We start from the raw sequence: 19,556 nt of genomic DNA, 5'->3' as shown, positions 1-19,556 counted from the left end.
CACAACGGGAAGACAACTTACAATCATTTATACATATGACACAAATTATCTTACTGTGGCACAATTAAGGCATTCTAATATCTGATATGGGGCATGAGAAAGTTTTATTCTGCCTAAATATTAAACACTTACACACTCTCATAGATATTCAGATAAAAATATGCAAAAAGCAAACAGAAACTTCAATCTTCACCACTTTTACTTTTATTCTATATTAGTGAAAAAATAAAAGACCCAAGATGGCTGGATTCTCATGGTCACATATCACCTGATTTTACACACAAAGTTTTCAATTTTGAAATCAGGTGTGTCACATCATGGAAATAGCAAAGATGTAAAAAAAAAAAAAAAAATTTAATTTTTTTCCACTTCAATAATGAGAAGGAATGGCAAGAAGAGGAGAACCAAAGAAAAAGAAAACAACAGTGACAGTAATAGGAAGTTAATTTATAGGAAAAAATCTGGAAGAACTTCCACGAATAGGTATTTATATGATGTGGAATTATGCAGTACTTCCATTTACTATGTTACTTATTTCTGGAATGCTTGGTTTTTGGGTTTTAAAAAATGCTTATTTTCAGAGAGAGAGGGAGCACGAGGGATGGGCAGAGAGGAGAGAGAATCTCAAGCAGGCTCCACACTGTGGGCACAGAGCCCAAAGTAGAGCCCAATGCAGGGCTCAAACTCACAAACCATGAGATGATGGCCTGAGGCAAAATCAAGAGTTGGGATGCTCAACCCACCCGGGTGCCCTGGGAATGCTTGGTTTTTAAAAATTCTTACGGTATTATTTTTATAATTATTACAAAGTACTGTAAAAATTACTATTTTTATAATCAGGAATAAAATACATTTCAGAATATCCAATTTTATCCAAAATCTTTTTCACCTACTCAAGTTGAAAAAAAAAAGTTCCAAGTTCTTACCTTCTTACAAATGTCCAATAAAGATTTATAAAACTTTTTATCAATAGTCCGAAAAATTTGAAAATGCAGTACAAAGAGTCCACAAATTCCAACGTACTTGTCTCTCTGGTCAATTTCAGAAGGTTCTCCTTATAAAACAACAGCATGTGAGAAAAATATACTTAATTCTACATGCAAGGAAATGCAAACTTTATCAACAAAAATTTTAAAAATGCATTTCACATTACCAAGTTTGGCTTCTACATTTGCAAAAATTGAGCGAATACTATGCGCAAATTCTTCAGCAAAAGTGCTATTTTTTGACACAGATACTCCTCCATTGAGAGAATCAAACTGCTGTTCTATGCAGGCCTAAATAGGAAACATTTAAAGGGAAATTTAAACTTTCAATAAGTTATTAAACAGACTTAAATATACACCGTGTGACAAACTTCTACATTCATCATTTTAATCTCAGTAACACTGAGGCTCAAGTTTTTACCTTAATGTCATCTAATAACTAAATCCTTTTGAGTGAAAAATATGTACTTATGTACTTAAGTACCTAGTTAGTGAAATACAACTGAACCACAAATTCAAAATTCTACATGAAGAGATACACACAGTGATGCTCAGTGACGTATGGAAGATGTATCTGATGAAGCACGGAAAACGTTTTATTATTTTACCACGCACTTTTAAGAGAAGAGTGTATTTTTTCTGATGATTACTTTCCTAGCACTTTATTACAGCATGTATCAGAATGTCTCCTGGAAAAAGACTCAATGACAAAAAATTATCTTCTGAATCAAATATATTAGCTGTTAATTAGTATAAATAGTTGGGATCAATCTGTAAAATGTGTGATCCTCAGAATAGCATAATGTATAGATGTCAAATCACTATGTTGTATGCCTGAAACTAACATTATGTGTCAACTATATATCAACTTTTTTGTCATTATGTAAAAATATGTTAAAAATAACCTCGAAGCAGATTTTAAATATAAATATATTGCAATTTCTAATAAATACTACCCAAAGCAATGCTATCCAATAGAACTTTCTGTGATCATAGAAATGTTCTACATTTCTATGCTAACAGGATAGCTAGTCACAGACTAATTGTGGCTATTTTTCCCTCAGCTTTATTAAGATATTATTGATATATAACATGTAAGTTTGAAGTGTCTGCCGCAATTATTAGATTATGTATATGCAGCTATTAAGCACGTGAAAGTGGTGGAGAAAGTGAAATTTTATTTCATTTTAACTAATTTAAACTTAAAATAGCTACTAAATAGTAGGAAGCTACCTGGACTACACAGACCCAAATTATATTCCCTGAGCCTAGGAAGAATTAAACATTCATTCATTCATTTATGGGAGAGAGAGTACAAGCAAGGGAGGGGCACAAAGAAAGGGAGACACAGCATCTAAAGCAGGCTCCAGGCTCCGAGCTGTCAGCTCAAAGCCCAACACAGGGCTTGAACCCATGAAGGCAGGATCATGACCTGTGCCGAAGTCGGACGCCTAACCTACTGAGCCATCCAGGCGTCCCTAAACACACCCAAATCTAGAGTTTAACAACAAACACTAAAGCAACTGCTTAGATCTTAATCCTTGAATAGTTTTATCCTTCTACATAATTAAAAAAAAAAACAAACCCTCAACCCCAAATACAACTAGTACCATTAATTTTGTTTGCTGCTAGGTACTGAAATAATTACATTTAGTATACTGACAATGTTTTAAGCCAAACACTTCTAAAGAAAACATATTTCAATGGTATGCTATCAAGGTGTCATACAGAGTTCTGAGCTGGATCAACTAATACAAGCCCATTTAGTATAGCCTGATAGAGCTGTCATACCTGAAATATCATTCCATCAAGTAACTGCCCTTCTAGCTTCAGCAAAAACTTTTCAAACGGCTTTAGCTTTTCTTCCTGAATTCCAAATTTTGAAGGATTGTGATGGACAGATTTCAGTAACCTTGTGGAAGATTAGGAGAAAGACCTTCAATTTTACTAATAATTCTTCAATTGAAAAATTTCCAAGAAATCAAAATTTTACATTTGTATTGATTGCTTGTTTGGCTCTACACATTTGAAAACCTGAACAAAACCAATGCTAATATATTTAATTTTCTAATCATGTCTTTTTTATATCATCCTAAATTCAGGTGTCTGGTACTCTCTAGATACCAGATGAACTAAATAAAATCCCTGGACTTAAAGAAGTCTTAAGAATATACAATGAAATAAAACCAAGTTCAGGAAAACAACTGTCACTTGAACAGAACCCAAGAAAAAAATAACTCTGAGTTCTAAGGTAGTCAAATTAACATTCTAATATACTTTAAGTATTAGGATGCTTTATATAAGTATACCATACTCTCAAACAAGCCCATCTGAAATTTAAAAATGGTTACTGTATGTCAGAATGGTTAACATTAACAACTCAGGCAACAACAGATGTCGGCGAGGATGTGGAGAAAGAGGATCTCTTTTGCATTGTTGGTGGGAATGCAAGCTGGTGCAACCACTCTGGAAAATAGTATGGAGGTTTCTCAAAAAAATTAAAAATAGAACTACCCTACGACCAGCAATTGCACTACTAGAGATCTATCCAAAGGATACGGGTATGCAGTTTCGAAGGGGCACATGCACCCCAATGTTTATAGCAGCACTATCAACAATAGCCAAAGTCTGGAAAGAGCCCAAATGTCCTTCCACAGATGAATGGATAAAGATGTGGATAAAGCAGATGTATATATATACATATGTATATATGTATACACGTATACACGTATATATATGTGTGTGTACATATTATGTGTGTGTATATATATGTATACACACACACACACACAATGGAGTATTACTCAGCAATCAAAAAGAATGAAATCTTGCCATTTGCAACTACATGGATGGAACTAGAGGGTATTATGCTAAGCAAAATTAGTCAGAGAAAGACAAATTGCATATGACTTCACTCATATGAGGACTTTAAGAGACAAAACAGATGAACATAAGGGAAGGGAAACAAAAATAATACAAAAACGGGAGACAAAACAGAAGAGACTCATAAATATGGAGAACAAACTGAGGGTTACTGGAGGGGTTATGGGAGGGGGGATGGGCTAAACGGCTAAGGGGAATTAAGGAATCTACTCCTGAAATCATTGTTGCACCATATGCTAACTTGGATGTAAATTAAAAAGTAAATAAATTATTAATTAAAAAAAAATGGTTACTGTATTCATAGAAACATGTGACAGGAGATCCTTCTAAATATAGGTCTCCAGGTCTTTTAAAAGAGCTGCATCATTTACATTTGTTTCTTTTTTACTAACACGTTAACTATATAAAGAGAATATTTCAAACATTTAATTGGCTCACCTTTTGTACATAGTCCAGTGCTCTTTCAATGTGACATGATTGTCAATAATTTCATCCAAGGTAAGCAAAACTGTTAGCAGCTCTCCCAAGTGCTCATACATAGTCTGTCAAAAAACCTTTACTGATTACCATTTAATCACTAGTTAGAAGTTAAGCTTCCTATGGATTTTTAAAGTTAAACACACTGGGCGAATTACTAAATTAAAGCAGTGGGTAAATCAGTTTATTAACGTACAGATGAAACTATTAATCCTCAGATGGAACAGTAAACCTTAGAGAAACGCTTTGCCCACTATTTCATCCTTAACTGGGATATTGCAGAATTATTTCACTCTCCAAAGAGACCACTTAGAGAATTTGCATTGGGCCACTACTGGGAAAAACTAAGAATTATACTGCTAGTGGGTCAATAATGCCTCATCAACTTCACAAATTAAAAAGAAGCAAAAAAAAAAATTTTTTTCTGAAGAGTCTTGCTATAATTGTTGTACTCCCCCACCACACAAACTCCACAGTAAAATATAGTAAAAATTACAGTTTTACAGATCAAGTTAAATGACTTTTACCTGAAAATGAACTCCAGTTGTCTCTATAATTTTGGGTGCAATCCTGTAATAAAATAGCATCCAATTAAAAAAAAAAACTTTTTTGTTTTTAAGAAAAACACATAGCAGAAGCTCTTGGACTTTTAACATGTATTTAGCTTTATTTCAGCTATAGTCACTATAACTTATGGGGCCACACTCCACTTTTCTAAGAAGAGAACGAACATGTATACAGAGTCAGGGTTATCCTTGTCTATACCTAAACTCAACGGGTAGGGAAATGACCATATGTGACCCATGAATAACCCTAGCCTTTAAACCTGAAGGATCAAGTTTGGGATGGAGGTGGCGAAATAGTGAAACTGATATTCATTTCTTTCTAAACTATTAGAATTTTTCAATTCCCAACCAGAATCTTCGTTATCTTACCCAAACTGGCATTTGGAAACTAGTCAGGTTTATTTCTGAGTTCTCATTCCTACTGAAAAACAATGCATACAAACAACATGCCAAAGTCAAAAGCCCCAGGATAATTCAAATTTTACTTCCTAGACATCTCCTACTCAACAGTAAATAATTTAAGACAGTATTTATACATCAAAGCACATACAGATATTCCACAGGATAGAATATTTTAAAAATTAAATTCAGAATACAAATAAATTTCATCTCTTTTGGACAGGGGCATGGTGGTGGGGAGTTCTCTTTGAATTACACATCAGATACTGCAGATGTGCAGTCATGCTCTCATGCTCTCATTCCCCCCTGCCCTGAGGACAGCTTCAGTGAAAGAACAGAACATAAACACCTAACTGCAGAGAAAAACATGAGAATGAGAAACACAGTTAACACAGTCTTCCAGTTCATAGCAACAGTTAAGATGCATTCTGGTATACTAAGAACAACAATGAATGGACCTGGTGATCAAAAGAACAGCATCTAAATTGCTATGGAATCTTATAGAATTCCTCTGGGTCTCAGTTACTTCTCATAATTGAGAACCCTTTGTCATATACCTAAACAAAGTTCCTGTAAGATTATAATTAAATAGCAAATGGGAAAGTTTTTAAGTATAAAGAATTAATCAAATGTGAGATATTACTCTGTAGTACTAAGAACAGTAAGGGCTCTATGAAAATTTGATTATTCTTCTTGATTTAGAACAGTGGTTCTCAAACTTGCAAGATCAACTGAGTAAAACCAAAATCTTTTTCAGTGTAGATTCCCTGGCACCACTCCGCCAGATTCTGCAGTTGTAGAAATGTCCCATGTGATTCTAATAAGCCAGGAAACAATGTAAAGGAGAAATAATGGGAGAGAATTTGGTACGAGTTCTAATTCCATATTAGCCTTTTCTATATAATCAAATTTAAGTTTATTCTGTCAACATTCTTATTCAGAGAGATAACATCATTTACCATGGTAGAAATTGTCTTATTAACCTATGTATTATACATATCAAGTACTGTTTGAAACATCATGCATCTTCAAAAGATGCTGAATAAATGAATGAGAGAAGAAGTAAACAAATGAAAAATTATTTCGGGTAACTGGCTAGTTTTAGAAAAACATTTCCTGCATCTCTATTATAAATGCACAAATATTTACAAAATCCATTACTTGTTACTGATATAGAGGGCAGCCAACTGATGGACTACATTCATCACCACTTCATAGCACCTTGTCACAAAACAAGATAGTTCCTGAAATGACAAGTTGAGTATATGTTACATAGTTGCTTTTTAAATGTCACCATTTCTCTATTTTATGTAACAATGGTAAACAAAAACAAAACAGTTTTCCAGTAAAATTTCCAGTTAACCTGCAGACAATTCCAAACATCCTTCAAGTAAGCAGTCCTTAACCCTTCTCCTGCCTCCCAAAGTCATTTCTACTGCTTTGTCCCCACAGCATTTCATTCATACTTTTATTTTAAATATACTTTAGTTACTCATGTAATTCTTAAATGACAGAGACTGTCTTATTCCTTCTTTAAGTATCCACTGTCCAGCATGATGACTAACCCTCAAGTGCTTCTCAATAAAGTTCTGTCCCGTGAAGTGAATAAAAAAATGAACACCTGAACAAAGAAACTCAAGAGCTGGCAATTTAGGAAGTAGGACAACGAGGGAAAGGCTCTCCAGAAGTCACTCTGAAATAACTTCAAATGCTTATGACCCTTAACCTCCCCTATAAACAGATTTGGTACACAGAAAGGGAAATACTACTGACTGCAGGCATATGTTTGTCATGAAAAAATTAATTTGCATCTACCACGTCCCATACCTTCTGAAAATTTCTTTTCAGAAGCTCTCAACGCTTAAACCTAAAAAAACAACTGGTATGCAAAAGTATTTAAAGCCTGATTAAATCTGTGGCTAAATTTTAAGTTCTACAAGGGCAGGAATTTCTGTTGGTTTTGTGCAATGCTGTATCCCCAGCACCAAGAACAGTTCCTAACATATGCTACGGCTTATGAAACACTTGTTGAAGGTTTAAAATTTTAATTTTATGCAGCTGTCAATGAGATCCAAAAACAATTTTAAATGTTTGAAAACAAAAATAAATAATGCATTTCAATTTTACTTAAATAGCTCTAGTTTTAGGGGCGCCTATGTGGCTCAGTTAAGCGTCCAACTTTGGCTCAGGTCATGATCTCATGGTTCATGAGTTCGAGCCACGCGTTGGTCTCTGTGCTGACAGCTCAGAGCCTGGAGCCTGCTTCACATTCTGTGTCTCCCTCTCTGCCCCTCCCCCGCTTGCACTCTGTATCTCTCTCTCTCTCTCTCAAAAATAAACATTAAAAAAAAATTTTTTTTAAATAGCTCTAGTTTTACCTTTCTTATTAAACTTCTAAAAGTTCAATAAAAGCAAAGAACATAAAATTCAGACAAACAGCACAAAATAAAAAAGGAAGAAACAAGTCTAAATAATAGACTATTTAAATAAAATAGAATTAGCCAATTAAAAGAGATCTTCAGACTTTCAGATCATGTAATAAAGCAAAATCCAGATACATGTGACTTTAAAGAATCACAACTCAGGGGCGCCTGGGTGGCGCAGTCGGTTAAGCGTCCGACTTCAGGCAGGTCACCATCTCGCGGTCCGTGAGTTCAAGTCCCGCGTCAGGCTCTGGGCGGATGGCTCGGAGCCTGGAGCCTGTTTCCGATTCTGTGTCTCCCTCTCTCTCTGCCCCCTCCCCCGTTCATGCTCTGTCTCTCTCTGTCCCAAAAATAAATAAATGTTGAAAAAAAAAAAAAAAAAAAAAAAGAATCACAACTCAAACATAACGATACTGAAGGGTTGAGAGAATATAAAAAAATAAATCAAGAAAATGTTAACTAAAACAGAGCTGGGACAGTGATAATATCAGACAAAATAGAGTTTGTTAGTATATCAGAGCTATAGTTTATAACACATACTTATACAATCATATATTACATATGTAATTATTATAGTTAAACAGGATTACCACATAACAGATTCAAGTTACAAAGAATGATTAACAATTTTAAACTTGTATGCACCATACAGAATATCCTGAAAATAAGAAATGTGAAATTTGATAAAACTAGACAGAGAAACTGACACATTCACTGGGGACCCTGCAAATTACATTTCTTAGACTCCTGCCAGCAGGTTTCCCATTAGGTTCTGTCAACAGGTGGCACTAAAAGGACACTAGAGGGCAGGAAAAGGACATTCTTTCTATTTCTTGCTTTTTCTTAAGTTACTTATTTTGAGAGAGAGCATGAGAGAGAATCCCAAGTAGGTTCCATGCTGAGCCCAACGAGAGACTCAATCTCACCACAATGAGATCGTGACCTGAGCCAAAATCAAGAGCTGGATGCTTAACTGAGCCACCCAGGCGCCCCTACTTCTTGCTGATTTTATCAATAAAACCCAGACAAGAGCAGTCCACCCCATCAACGGCAGTTTGCTCCAGCCTTCAGCTTCTTTCAGCACTACAGAACCAACCCCATGTTGCTGTCTCAGAGGTACCAGCCCACCAGGCAGCGCTGGTTCCTTCACAGATGTGAGCACTAACTCCACAGGGCTCCTGCTCCAAACTCCCAGATTCTGGCAACCCCAACCCTTTCCCTTTTTTCCCTTGATGCAGAGGTGGTATCTGCTTTCTCTGGATGACCTATCTTCCTTTCAATTTTTTAAATGTACTTTCAAGTTACTCAACATACAGGGTAGTGCTGGCTTCAGGAGTAGAACCCATCATCTCTTACATATGACACCCTGTGCTCATTCCAACAAGTGCCCTCCTTAATGCCCATCACCCACTTAACTCCTCACCCCCAGCAACCCTCAGTATGTTCTCCGTATTTAAGAGTCCCTTATGGTTTGCCTCCCTCTCTGTTTTTATCTTATTTTTCTTTCCCTTCCTCTATGTTCATCTGTTGTGTTTCTTAAATTCCACATGAGTGAAATCATATGATATCTTTCTTATTTTGCTTAGTATAAGACACTCTAGTTCCATCCACATTGCTACAAATGGCAAGATGTCATTCTTTCTCACCCTCTTTTCTTTCGGCCCTCCAACTTTTATTTATTTTTAATGTTTATTATTTTTGAGAGAGACAGAGACAGAGAGCAAGCAGGGGAGGGGCAGAGACAGAGGGAGACACAGAATCCAAAGCAGGCTCCAGGCTCTGAGCTGTCAGCACAGAGCCCAATGCGGGGCTCGAACTCACAAACCACGAGATCATGACCTGAGCCGAAGTCAGATGCTCAACCGACTGAGACACCCAAGCACCCCAAAGTTTAAATTATTTTAAAAGGCATGGTGACAAATTGTCCACAAATGAAAATATGAAAGGAAGAAAGAAAGAAACAAACTTACTTTGATACCTGATTTCCATAAAATGCTATGAAAATCTTTCAGGAATTATGACCTCTTAACTATAATTCAATGCCAACTAAGTGTCTTACTCTCACAGTACACGTTCTTAGCATTTGAACTCTTTTTTGAGTGTAATCTACCCAAACTTTAAGAAAAAAAGAAAAAACAGCAAAAAGTCAAAACTAGTTACCTGTAAAAATGAAATAAATCTTCCCATTTGAATTTGGCAATCACCTTCCACCATGCTGGAATCTGTAGCTTTAAAGGGCAACATAAAGAGTCATATTTCAATTTTTTAGTTTAAACTTAGTCAAGACCCAAAAAGAAAAATAAATACAACTTTTATTAGTATATCTTCTAAACTGCATACTATTGAAAACAGAATGTTTATACTGAAAAGAAAAATGAGACAATCATTAATGATTCAGTTAAAACAATCATCTGTTTCACTATTTAGTGAATTCAAGGAAAATCCTTATCTAGCCACGGTGCTTTGTAAGTTATAAAAATACCACAAATAGATTTTAGAGAATTTGCTGCTGCTTCATCACTCAGGCTTTTTCCATCTGCTTATCAAAACAAATAAACCAACAAAAAATCTGAATATTTCTTTTCTCACATTAATACATCATATAATCATGGTAGTCCTAGAATTGTCAACTTTTTGTTCATTTCAATGTCAAAAAGGCATTATGGCATTATGATGTAAAATTTTAAAACTTACCTCCTTCTCCATAAAACAAGAGACCATTATAAAATTTAGTTTCAGCCTGTTTAAAAAAAAATAAAATAATTTTAAAGGTTGCTATTTTGTTTTTAAATTCCTAGGCTCTCTTAGTTATCCATATTTAATAATAATCAGAGGACTACATCACATACAAATTCACTTAAATTCAAAAACTGCTTACAAAACAGGTAAATTCAATTTATCTTTAGACTACCAAAGACATCATTAATACTCAAAGTTATCTCTTAATTTCTTTACCCTTGCCTTTGTCTTTTCTAACCATTCTAATTGTCCCAATCCTCCCACTAGTTCATGAGAAGAGAAAGCAACCGCATGGTATCAAAAGGGTACAGAAAAAAAGAGGAAGTTTACCAACTTCTACCAGAGTTTTAATGACCCATGGGTAAGGTAATACAAAGCATATTAAAAATCCAAAGCTTTTTTTTTTTTTTTAAATCAGTTATATCTTGGGATGCCTGGCTGGATCAGTCAGTAGAGCATGCAACTCTTAATCTCAGGGTGGTGACTTCAAGCCCCATGCTGGGCATGGAGCTCACTTTAAAAAAAAAAAAAAAAAAAGGCTAAAAAGTCAATTAATCTAGAAAGCTAGTATATGTGGCAGATAACACAGACTCTGAAGGTATGCAGACCCAGACTCAAACAGTTACCACCAGTAAAATGTTAGGCAAGTGACATCCTCTTTAAGCTCATCTGTTTCCTCATCTATTCCTCATACTATCTGCCTTTCATTCTACGTATGAACAGGATTCCTATGGTGTCTGGTACACAGAAAGCACACTCAGTGAATGGTAATCACTATTAGTATTACTTTAAATAAACAATTCAACATGCAATAAATCTTTATATACACTGTATATGTAAGCACATATTTGCTTTTATATGTTTTTAACATCTTAAGAGTACAAATAATTACCTCATACTTTAATTTCTTGATTTCACAACAAAGTGCAGCATAAACAGTAATGACTTTGTTCAAGACCTAGTTTCATGTGTAAAAACATAAAAAATATAAGTTATAGCAGATAACTAAAGCATTTCAAAAAAATAAGATTTTTAGGTTTAGAAATCTGTACCTTGTTTTCAGTCTTTATGAGTTCCAAAAGGGAAGACTGTTCATAAGGCAAAAGCTATAGTAACAGAGGGAAAGAACATTTCTTTTTAATTTGAAAAAAATAATTGAAATTTTGAATACACAAATTGAGTCTAGCCCTATCTATTCTATTCAAACTTGCGTTGAACCCTGTACTTAGCACTAACACCACGCTAGATCAGGAGTGACTGCTAAGGGACATAGGATTTCTTCTGAGGGTGTTGAAAATGCTCTAAAATTGAGTCTAGTGATACCTGCATGATTCTGTGAATACAGTAAAAAAACAAAGAATTATACGATATGTGAATTCCAAAAATTGTGAGATGTGTGAATTTCAAGAAAACTGTTACTGAAAAAGTCAATATGTAACTGAGGGCAGTGTCTAGTACATAATAAATGCTCAGTAAATGTTAATTATTAAGTGGTAACCGATTACAGTTTCAAAGATAAAACAAGACAGAATGATCTGAAAATGGAACAGAGCAGGAATGCCTTATTTTGTGCATTAAGAAATTACTCCCAAATTAAATTCTACTAAAACTAGTATTACACTATATGTTAACTAACTGGAATTTAAATAAAAAATTTAAAAAATAAACCAAAAATGCCAGTATTCCCACATTAAGATCCTCTAAATAGCATAAGGGGAAATGATGAAAACCTTCCATATTTTCATTAGAATATGAGTTACATGGATATGGATGTTTGACAAAATTCACCGAACAGTATATTGTAAATCTATGTATTTCACTGCACATAAAATAATATCAATAAGGAAAAAATAAAGCTTGAATATTTTATTCCAACCCTCTTCATTTTCTTGGTGAAAAACAAAGGCTACCTCAGAGGTTTGTGTCATTCATTTAAAAAAAAAAAAAAAAAACCAACTGCATGGCTTAAAGATGAATAAATTAACAATTTTTCCTCCAAGTTTCAGTTCTCTAGATTCCAAATAATAAAAACATACAGTTGAACTCTGAACAACACAGGTTTGAATTGTGTGAGTCCACTTACATGTGGATTCATTTTTTTATAAACACAGTACAGTACTGTCAATGTATTTTTCGTCATGATTTTCTTAATAACATTTTCTTTTCTCCAGCTTATTGTAAGAATATAATACATAATTTGTGTCAAAATATGTGTCAGACAAAATATGTGTCAATGAACTGTTTATGTTATTGGTAAGGCTTCTGGTCAACAGGAGGTGAAGTTTGGTGAGTCAAAAGTTATCTGCAGATTTTCAATGACATGGGAAGTCAGTGTCCTTAACCCCCACATCGTTCAAGGGCCAACTGTATATTCCATTTTTTAAAACTATGTTTTCAAGATATAGTATGTCCTGAAAATACACACATAAATTAAAAATAAAACAAAATCAAACCTTTAATGCTATTGGATCAAGATTGAAATCCCAAACATCACCAATTGAATCATCCAATGCATCCTCAATTCTTCTCAGTTGAGATGTATACTCCTCAAGAAATTTCCCGTAATTCTTAAGCTGGACTTCAGCATGAATTTCTAAATTTAAATTTTAAAATAGTATGTAAGAAGTACAAGTAATGAATTACAGGACATTTACTTCAAATAATCTCAAAAGTCACAGCAAAGTACTTACTAAGCATTTTTAAATGTATTACTTTGGAATGTCTGGACGTCTTGAAAATAAAGTTTCAAAATTAAACAATAATTCAGCTTTTCATCTTTTCCAAATAGTAATTTTAAAAGCTGTGCATGTTATACAGTAATACCACATTTAAACTATAACTTTAAAGTACTATGAAAAATTTATTGTCCTATTTACCCCATAAATAATGTGAATAATGCCTTCAATAGCTCAACATCTTGATCCTATGTTTTAGTCATAAATAACTTTTTTGCAAAAAAAAATAAATAAAGACCTGTATCAGGCGCAAAAATCTCTGTTGTCACAGAAGCAAAATTTAAAAAGTAATTTTTAATTCTCTATACTGTAAACTACTGTCTAAAAATACATCCAGGGGTGCCTAGGTGGCTCAGTCAGTTAAGCATTCAACTTCGGCTCAGGTCACAATCTCACAGTTCACGTGTGCTCGAGCCCCACAAGGGGCTCTGTGCTGACAGTTTGGAGCCTGACGCCTGCTTCAGATTCTGTGTCTTCATCTCTCCGCCCCTTCCCCGCTCACACTCTGTCTCTCTCAAAAATAAACATGAAAAAAATTTTTTTAAATACATCTAAATATTGCTTTTAAAAACGGTTTTAGACCTTCTCTATCATGTTATTTCTGTAACGCCCAAAATTCACCAAGATATTTTAATGACTTCACTATCATAATAGAGTTGGAAAAGCCAAATGAAGAACACTGAGTATAGAATATAGTGGTAATATTTACATAATTTACACAATAGATGACTCTAAGGGGTCAGTGGAATAAACTGGACAATAAAAGTATGTCTAGTCATCAAAATTAATACTAAAAGGAGATATTCTATCTTATACATAAGAATTAATTACTTATTCCAAAGACAGCAAATCCAATTCAGTTTCTTTTATTGATGTGAATAACTATTCAATCGTTGGTCTTCTAAAAAAAACTAAAATTTTTCTCTCAAATTAGCAATGCAAAGTAACTCTAAGATAAATTATGTTCTAAGGATAAAGACCTAGCTCCCCAATCTCCCTTATTTTGCAACTAATGCTCAGAGCCTGAGATCTAGATCAGGTGGATCAGTTCCATTCACTGAGGTTCCTATCTCACTGCAGGAGTAACCTAGGCAATTTTAGAAGACAACCTAGATATGACTCATAAATTTAAAAACTGTGAGAGATTCTTGAAATCCCAAATACATGCCTAATTCTCAATTACATGCATTTAACCAGCAAATGAGTTCTTCATGACAATGCCAGAAAAGCATGGTGGCAGTTAGTCTGGGAATTCACAAAGCAATGGGCAACTGATAACTTGCAATAACATTAAAGTTCCTTGCTGATAAAATAATCAAGAGTTGTAAAATCAGTACAAAGTTATGATAAAAAGATTTGAAGAAATCCAGGGCGATTCCTCAAGAGTCAAATCCAAAAATGTATTTACATGCTCATCTCAATATTCTTTGTGTAATCTCTGTAGCCCTAATACTTTATACAGTTCCTAGGATGCAGAAAATATCTGTTGACTGAACCCGATCATCCTACTCTCAGTTGAACTATTTTCAAACCTAGCAATATATTTTCATTACAGTTTTTTGAAGATACTAGAGTAAGGGACCTCTGTCCATAAAACCTCATACATGACAAGGCGCAGTTCACTTTATAACAGTAAATACAAAATCCTCGCCACAAAAAAAGTTGAAGGACGTCATTACCACCACGATTTTTTTCTATGCTGCATAAGAACTACTAACTTATGGAATGTTTTATGAAAAACTGCAAACCATTTATGAATTGAGCTCATGCTTCTTACTTAATTACATGTAAGTTGGTACACATGATTTTTTTCTTTGTAAAGTTAGGCAGGGTTCACGTGTAATTTTTAAAAATTACATTCACCTTTTGGGAAAACTGCATTAAGAAACAAATTCACAAGCGGGAGGTCTCAATCTCTCATATCACTCAAACAGATTAACAGCACTACAGACAAGAAGCATTACCAATTTGAATTAATCTTAAGTAGAGTTTCACTAAAATAATTATTTGGTCTCTACTTTTGGTTTTGGGGGTTGGACTTTCAAGTTAAAAACGAAACGACTCGATTTTATGAAGTATAAGTTGCTTAATTTTTGCAACCTTTCTAGGTGCAACGGAAGCTACAGAACATCTCTGAAAAACGCTACTTGTAAATAAAAGGCACGGAAGGAGGTAAACTGGCACTCGCTCGTTTATTTTTTCCGCGTGAAGAGTGCTTTTCCGCTGTCTTCTACGCTGTAAGAACATGCAGAAAAAATCCTCAAACTTCCAAAAGTTGATTGGAAGAAAAGTAGAAAAACAGGAAAGCGAAAACAGGAACCCGGACCTCACTCAGCCCGTTCTAGAACTGCACACTCCGCACATGTGGCGAAAGCCCCGAGAGGCCAGAGGCAGGGCCAGCCTCGGCTCCCCGGGCTGCTGGGCCTCCCTGGACGCACCCCGCCCGGCCCTGGGTAGCGGAGAGGGGACGCCGCTGCCCCGGGCACCACGGGCTCCTCGGGAGAGCCACCGCCCCGGACGCTGAGCCCTGACCCGGCCGGCCTGACCCACCGCCGCTGGAGCCCCAACCCCGAAAGTAACGCCCGAGGGCGCGTCCCTCTCACACTTCAAGGGGCAGCAAGTGTCCCGAACTGGACGGCTGCGCGGCGACCACGACGCAGAGCCCTCCCGCAGGAGCGCCGCCGGTGGGGGGCTGAGGCGGGCCGGCGAGCATCCACCCGCAGCCCTTGCCCTGCCGCTCCCTTACTCTGTGAGCCGTCGTCAACGCGGTCGAACTCCCAGTCTGGGGACAGAGTCTCCACCGCCATCACCCCGGCGCCTCCCCCAGTCACAGCCCCAACCAGACTGGGCGACCGAGGCAGCCTCACCCGGGCGGCTGTCGAGGCACGTGACTTCCGGCCCCGGCCCCGCCCCCGCTCGCGAGGGCAGGCCCGGCTCAAGGTCCTATGGGCCGCGGGGGCTGCTGGGAAAGCGAGTCGTCCGCGGCGGCCGGAGGCGGCCGCTGTGGCGGCGGTGCTCCAGGCGTCCTGCGGTCGGGACTTGGTCCTCACCGCCGTTCGCTTCACATCTGAAGACACATCGGTGCCTTTGACTTCTCCCTGGTGTCTCCAGGTCATTTTTAATACCTGGGGAGTTGCTCCATCAGTCTAGCCTAAGAAGGGCAAAATTGACGCACTAGTGGCTTAACAGGAGGGCGTGGTCCTCGAGGACGTCGCTGTCCAGGTGCTTCTCACAAGAAGCACAAATTGCCAATGCCCTCCCTGTCCACCCCCACCCCCCCATCAGAGTTCTTGCCGCTCTTCTCTTGCAAGTCCTGTGCTGATTGATCTTGAGAAGAAAAAACGGTGTGTGAGAGGAGTTACTTCGCGAACACCCCAGCGAGGCATTTTACTACTCCGCTTACCTTGCGCTAACCTATCCCGCGTCCTCTCTTCTTAAAAAGGCGGCGGGGGGGGGGGGGGGGGGGCGGCGGAGAAGAAGCACTATTTAAATGTGTTCCAAAATGCTGGCTAACTGGGCTTTTCCGCAAATAGAGATCTGTGTTACCCTGTAATTCTACAGGTATACAGATATTTACACAGCAGTGTTCATTGCTGCATGGTTTTTAATACATATTAACAGGAAATGATCTTAATGCCCATCAATAGAGGATAATTACATAAAGTTTAATATATACATATTACGAAATACTAGATATCTGTTTTTAAAACTGAAATACATTTTTTTAACGTTTATTTATTTTTGAGACAGAGACAGACAGAGCATGAACAGGGGAGGGGCAGAGAGAGAGGAAGACACAGAATCTGAAACAGGCTCCAGGCTCTGAGCGGTCAGCACAGAGCCCGACGGGGCTCGAACTCAGGGACAGTGAGATCATGACCTGACCCCAAGTCGGACGCTTAACCGACCAAGCCACCCAGGCGCCCCAAAACTGAAATACATTTATGGAGACATGAGAAACTGACAGAAGGCAGTTGCCGAATAATGTCGACTTGTGGCTACCTTTATACTTTTATGTAAACGCGTTTGTGCATGTGTGCATGCAAATGCATAGAAAGAGAACTCAAATGACGTTAAACAAGACAGAGGCCAACTGGAAAAGAGTATGTGTTGGTGATTTGAAAAGTGGATTTTCAAGCTTTATTATTATCTCTTTATGTATCTTTTTAATTTTTAACAATGAAAGCTTATTAAAGTCTTCTGTAATCTTAAAAAGGACCAAAAATAACTAAATTAATCAAAGCAGGTAAAAGGTATCTGGAAGAGCATTCCCAGAGACCAGTAGATCTGCAGTAGGTCAAGTATTTGAATGTCCACTCAGTACCAGGCACCATGCTATATACAGAGATTATTATGGAAAAAAAAAAAAAGACAAGAAAGGTGGAACCCACCCAGATGATGCTTGTAGTCTTAGTGGGCATTTTAGAAAAGAAAAGAAACAAACTTGAAAATAACAGTGACATCAGTGCCTACTGGCTGGCAATTTTTTTTTCCTTTAAAAAATGTTTATTTATTTATTTTGAGAGAGAGAAAGAGAGAGTGAGACAGCGGGTAGGGGCAGAGAGAGATGGAGAGTGAGAATTCTATGAAGGCTCTGCGCTGCTAACCCCGGGGTTGAACTCACCGGAAACTCAGCTGACTGAACCACCCAGATGCCCCCATCCTTTTTCCTTTTACTTTCTGCATGATCATGACTTCAACTTGCTATACTCTTCACATTTGTATTAATCACTGTAATTAATCTCCCCATAGCTGATTGTGATACATTGAAATTACAGGTCAGAGCAATTTGAATATGCAAATTCACTAATCTATTAAAGTTAATAAATCAGAGGCAAGAGGCAGTGTCATGCTATAATGAACACAGTTTCTACAGCCAAATTGTGTAGGTCCAAATCTCTGTCACTTAATAGTCATGTGATTTGGGGTCAAGTAATTTAACCTCTGCCTCAATGTCCTCATTTTTAAAATGGGAATGATATGAACAGACACTTTTCCAAAGAGGACATCCAGATGGCTAGCAGACACATGAAAAGGTGCTCAACATCACTCATCATCAACGACATACAAACCAAAACCCCCCAAAATTAAAATACAGCTACCCTATGACCCAGCAATTGCACTACTAGGTATTTATCCAAAGGATACAAAAAAATGCTGCTTTGAAGGGGCACGTGTACCCCAATGTTTATAGCAGTGCTATTGACAATAGCCAAATTATGGAAAGAGTCCATATATCCATTGGCTGATGAATGAATAAAGATGTGCTATGTATCTACAATGGAATATTACTCAGTAATCAAACAGAATGAATTCTTGCCATTTGCAACAATGTGGATAGAACTAGAATGTATTTTTGCTAAGTGAAATAAGAGAAAGAAATATCATATGATTTCACTCATATGTAGAATTTAAGAAACCAAACAGCTGAACATAGGGGAAGGAAAGCAAAAATAGGATAAAAACAGAGAGAGGCAAACCATAAGAGACTCTTAAATACAGAGAACAAACTGAGGTTTGTTGGAGGGGTGTGGGGCGGGGGGGGGGTTGGCTAAATGCGTGATGGGCATTAAGGAGGGCACTTGTTGAGGTGAGCACTGGATGTTATATGTAAGTGAGGAACCACTAAATTCTACTCCTGAAACCATTATTACACTATATGTTAAATAGGATTTAACTTACTTGGATTTTTCCTTTTTACAAAAAAAAAAAAAAAGTTCTCTCATTTATTTTGAGAAAGAGAGGGAGTGAAAAAGATCTCTCTTTTATTTTTTAAATAAAATTTTAAAAAATTAAAAAAATAAAATGGGAATGATAATAGTAAATACATCTTAGGATTGTTATGAGGACTAATTTAGTTTATACATGAAAGAAACATAGAACAATGCCAACTGCATACAGTAAAAGTGTTTGCTATTTTGAATCATTATAACCTTATTTTTTAAAGAAATCTTACTGCCTCTCTTGATCTGACATATATTTAAATAAAATTCCAGGGCCTAGAATTGTATTAGTTAGATATGAAATATAAAGCACATTCCCTATAAACTGAAATGTACTGTTGAAAGTTATTTATTACAGCAGATGTCTTATATTTTTCAGGCCTCGTCTACAGAAGGCAAATAATCATCTTGAGGAATTAAATGTCCTTGTTTCTACTTTTCTTTGTTCTTAACAGTACTGCCTGAAAGGCAAGCTTGGAAACAGAAGGGAAACATTTTTTATAGAGACAGCATGGTACTATTTTAAGAGCTTCAAAGAACTTTAGAACAGCTGCCCACAGAAGGTGCTTGCAGGAGTTTTTGCCTTGAACACTTATACCCACAACTTAAGTACCAGTTTATTCCA

The 19,556-nt window shown here is 36.6% G+C and overlaps 1 protein-coding gene across 4 annotated transcripts in view; it reads right to left on the bottom strand.

The window, feature by feature from the left end:
• The window catches only part of WASHC4 (WASH complex subunit 4), a 62,188-nt gene extending 46,104 nt beyond the window's left edge, over positions 1 to 16,084 (bottom strand). For all 4 annotated transcript variants that reach the window (XR_007153998.1, XM_047866934.1, XM_047866936.1 and 1 more), the window contains exons 1-12: positions 15,955 to 16,084; positions 12,927 to 13,066; positions 11,526 to 11,579; positions 11,366 to 11,431; positions 10,429 to 10,474; positions 9,895 to 9,962; positions 6,473 to 6,555; positions 4,874 to 4,916; positions 4,308 to 4,411; positions 2,778 to 2,898; positions 1,154 to 1,277; positions 927 to 1,054 (exon numbers count right to left, since the gene is read on the bottom strand). Coding sequence is in view for 3 of the 4 variants with exons in the window: in XM_047866934.1 (XP_047722890.1) it covers positions 927 to 1,054; positions 1,154 to 1,277; positions 2,778 to 2,898; positions 4,308 to 4,411; positions 4,874 to 4,916; positions 6,473 to 6,555; positions 9,895 to 9,962; positions 10,429 to 10,474; positions 11,366 to 11,431; positions 11,526 to 11,579; positions 12,927 to 13,066; positions 15,955 to 16,015 (1,038 nt within the window). In the remaining variant the exon portion in view is untranslated. The remainder of the gene's footprint in view (positions 1 to 926; positions 1,055 to 1,153; positions 1,278 to 2,777; positions 2,899 to 4,307; positions 4,412 to 4,873; positions 4,917 to 6,472; positions 6,556 to 9,894; positions 9,963 to 10,428; positions 10,475 to 11,365; positions 11,432 to 11,525; positions 11,580 to 12,926; positions 13,067 to 15,954) is intronic.
• Between the last annotated feature and the right edge of the window lie 3,472 nt (positions 16,085 to 19,556).

The sequence above is a fragment of the Prionailurus viverrinus genome, chromosome B4 (genome assembly GCF_022837055.1).
Source record: "Prionailurus viverrinus isolate Anna chromosome B4, UM_Priviv_1.0, whole genome shotgun sequence".
In the NCBI taxonomy this organism is placed as follows: Eukaryota; Metazoa; Chordata; class Mammalia; order Carnivora; family Felidae; genus Prionailurus; species Prionailurus viverrinus.
The sequence above is the reverse complement of the archived record's forward strand: the minus strand, read 5'-3'. Positions and strand labels throughout refer to the sequence as shown.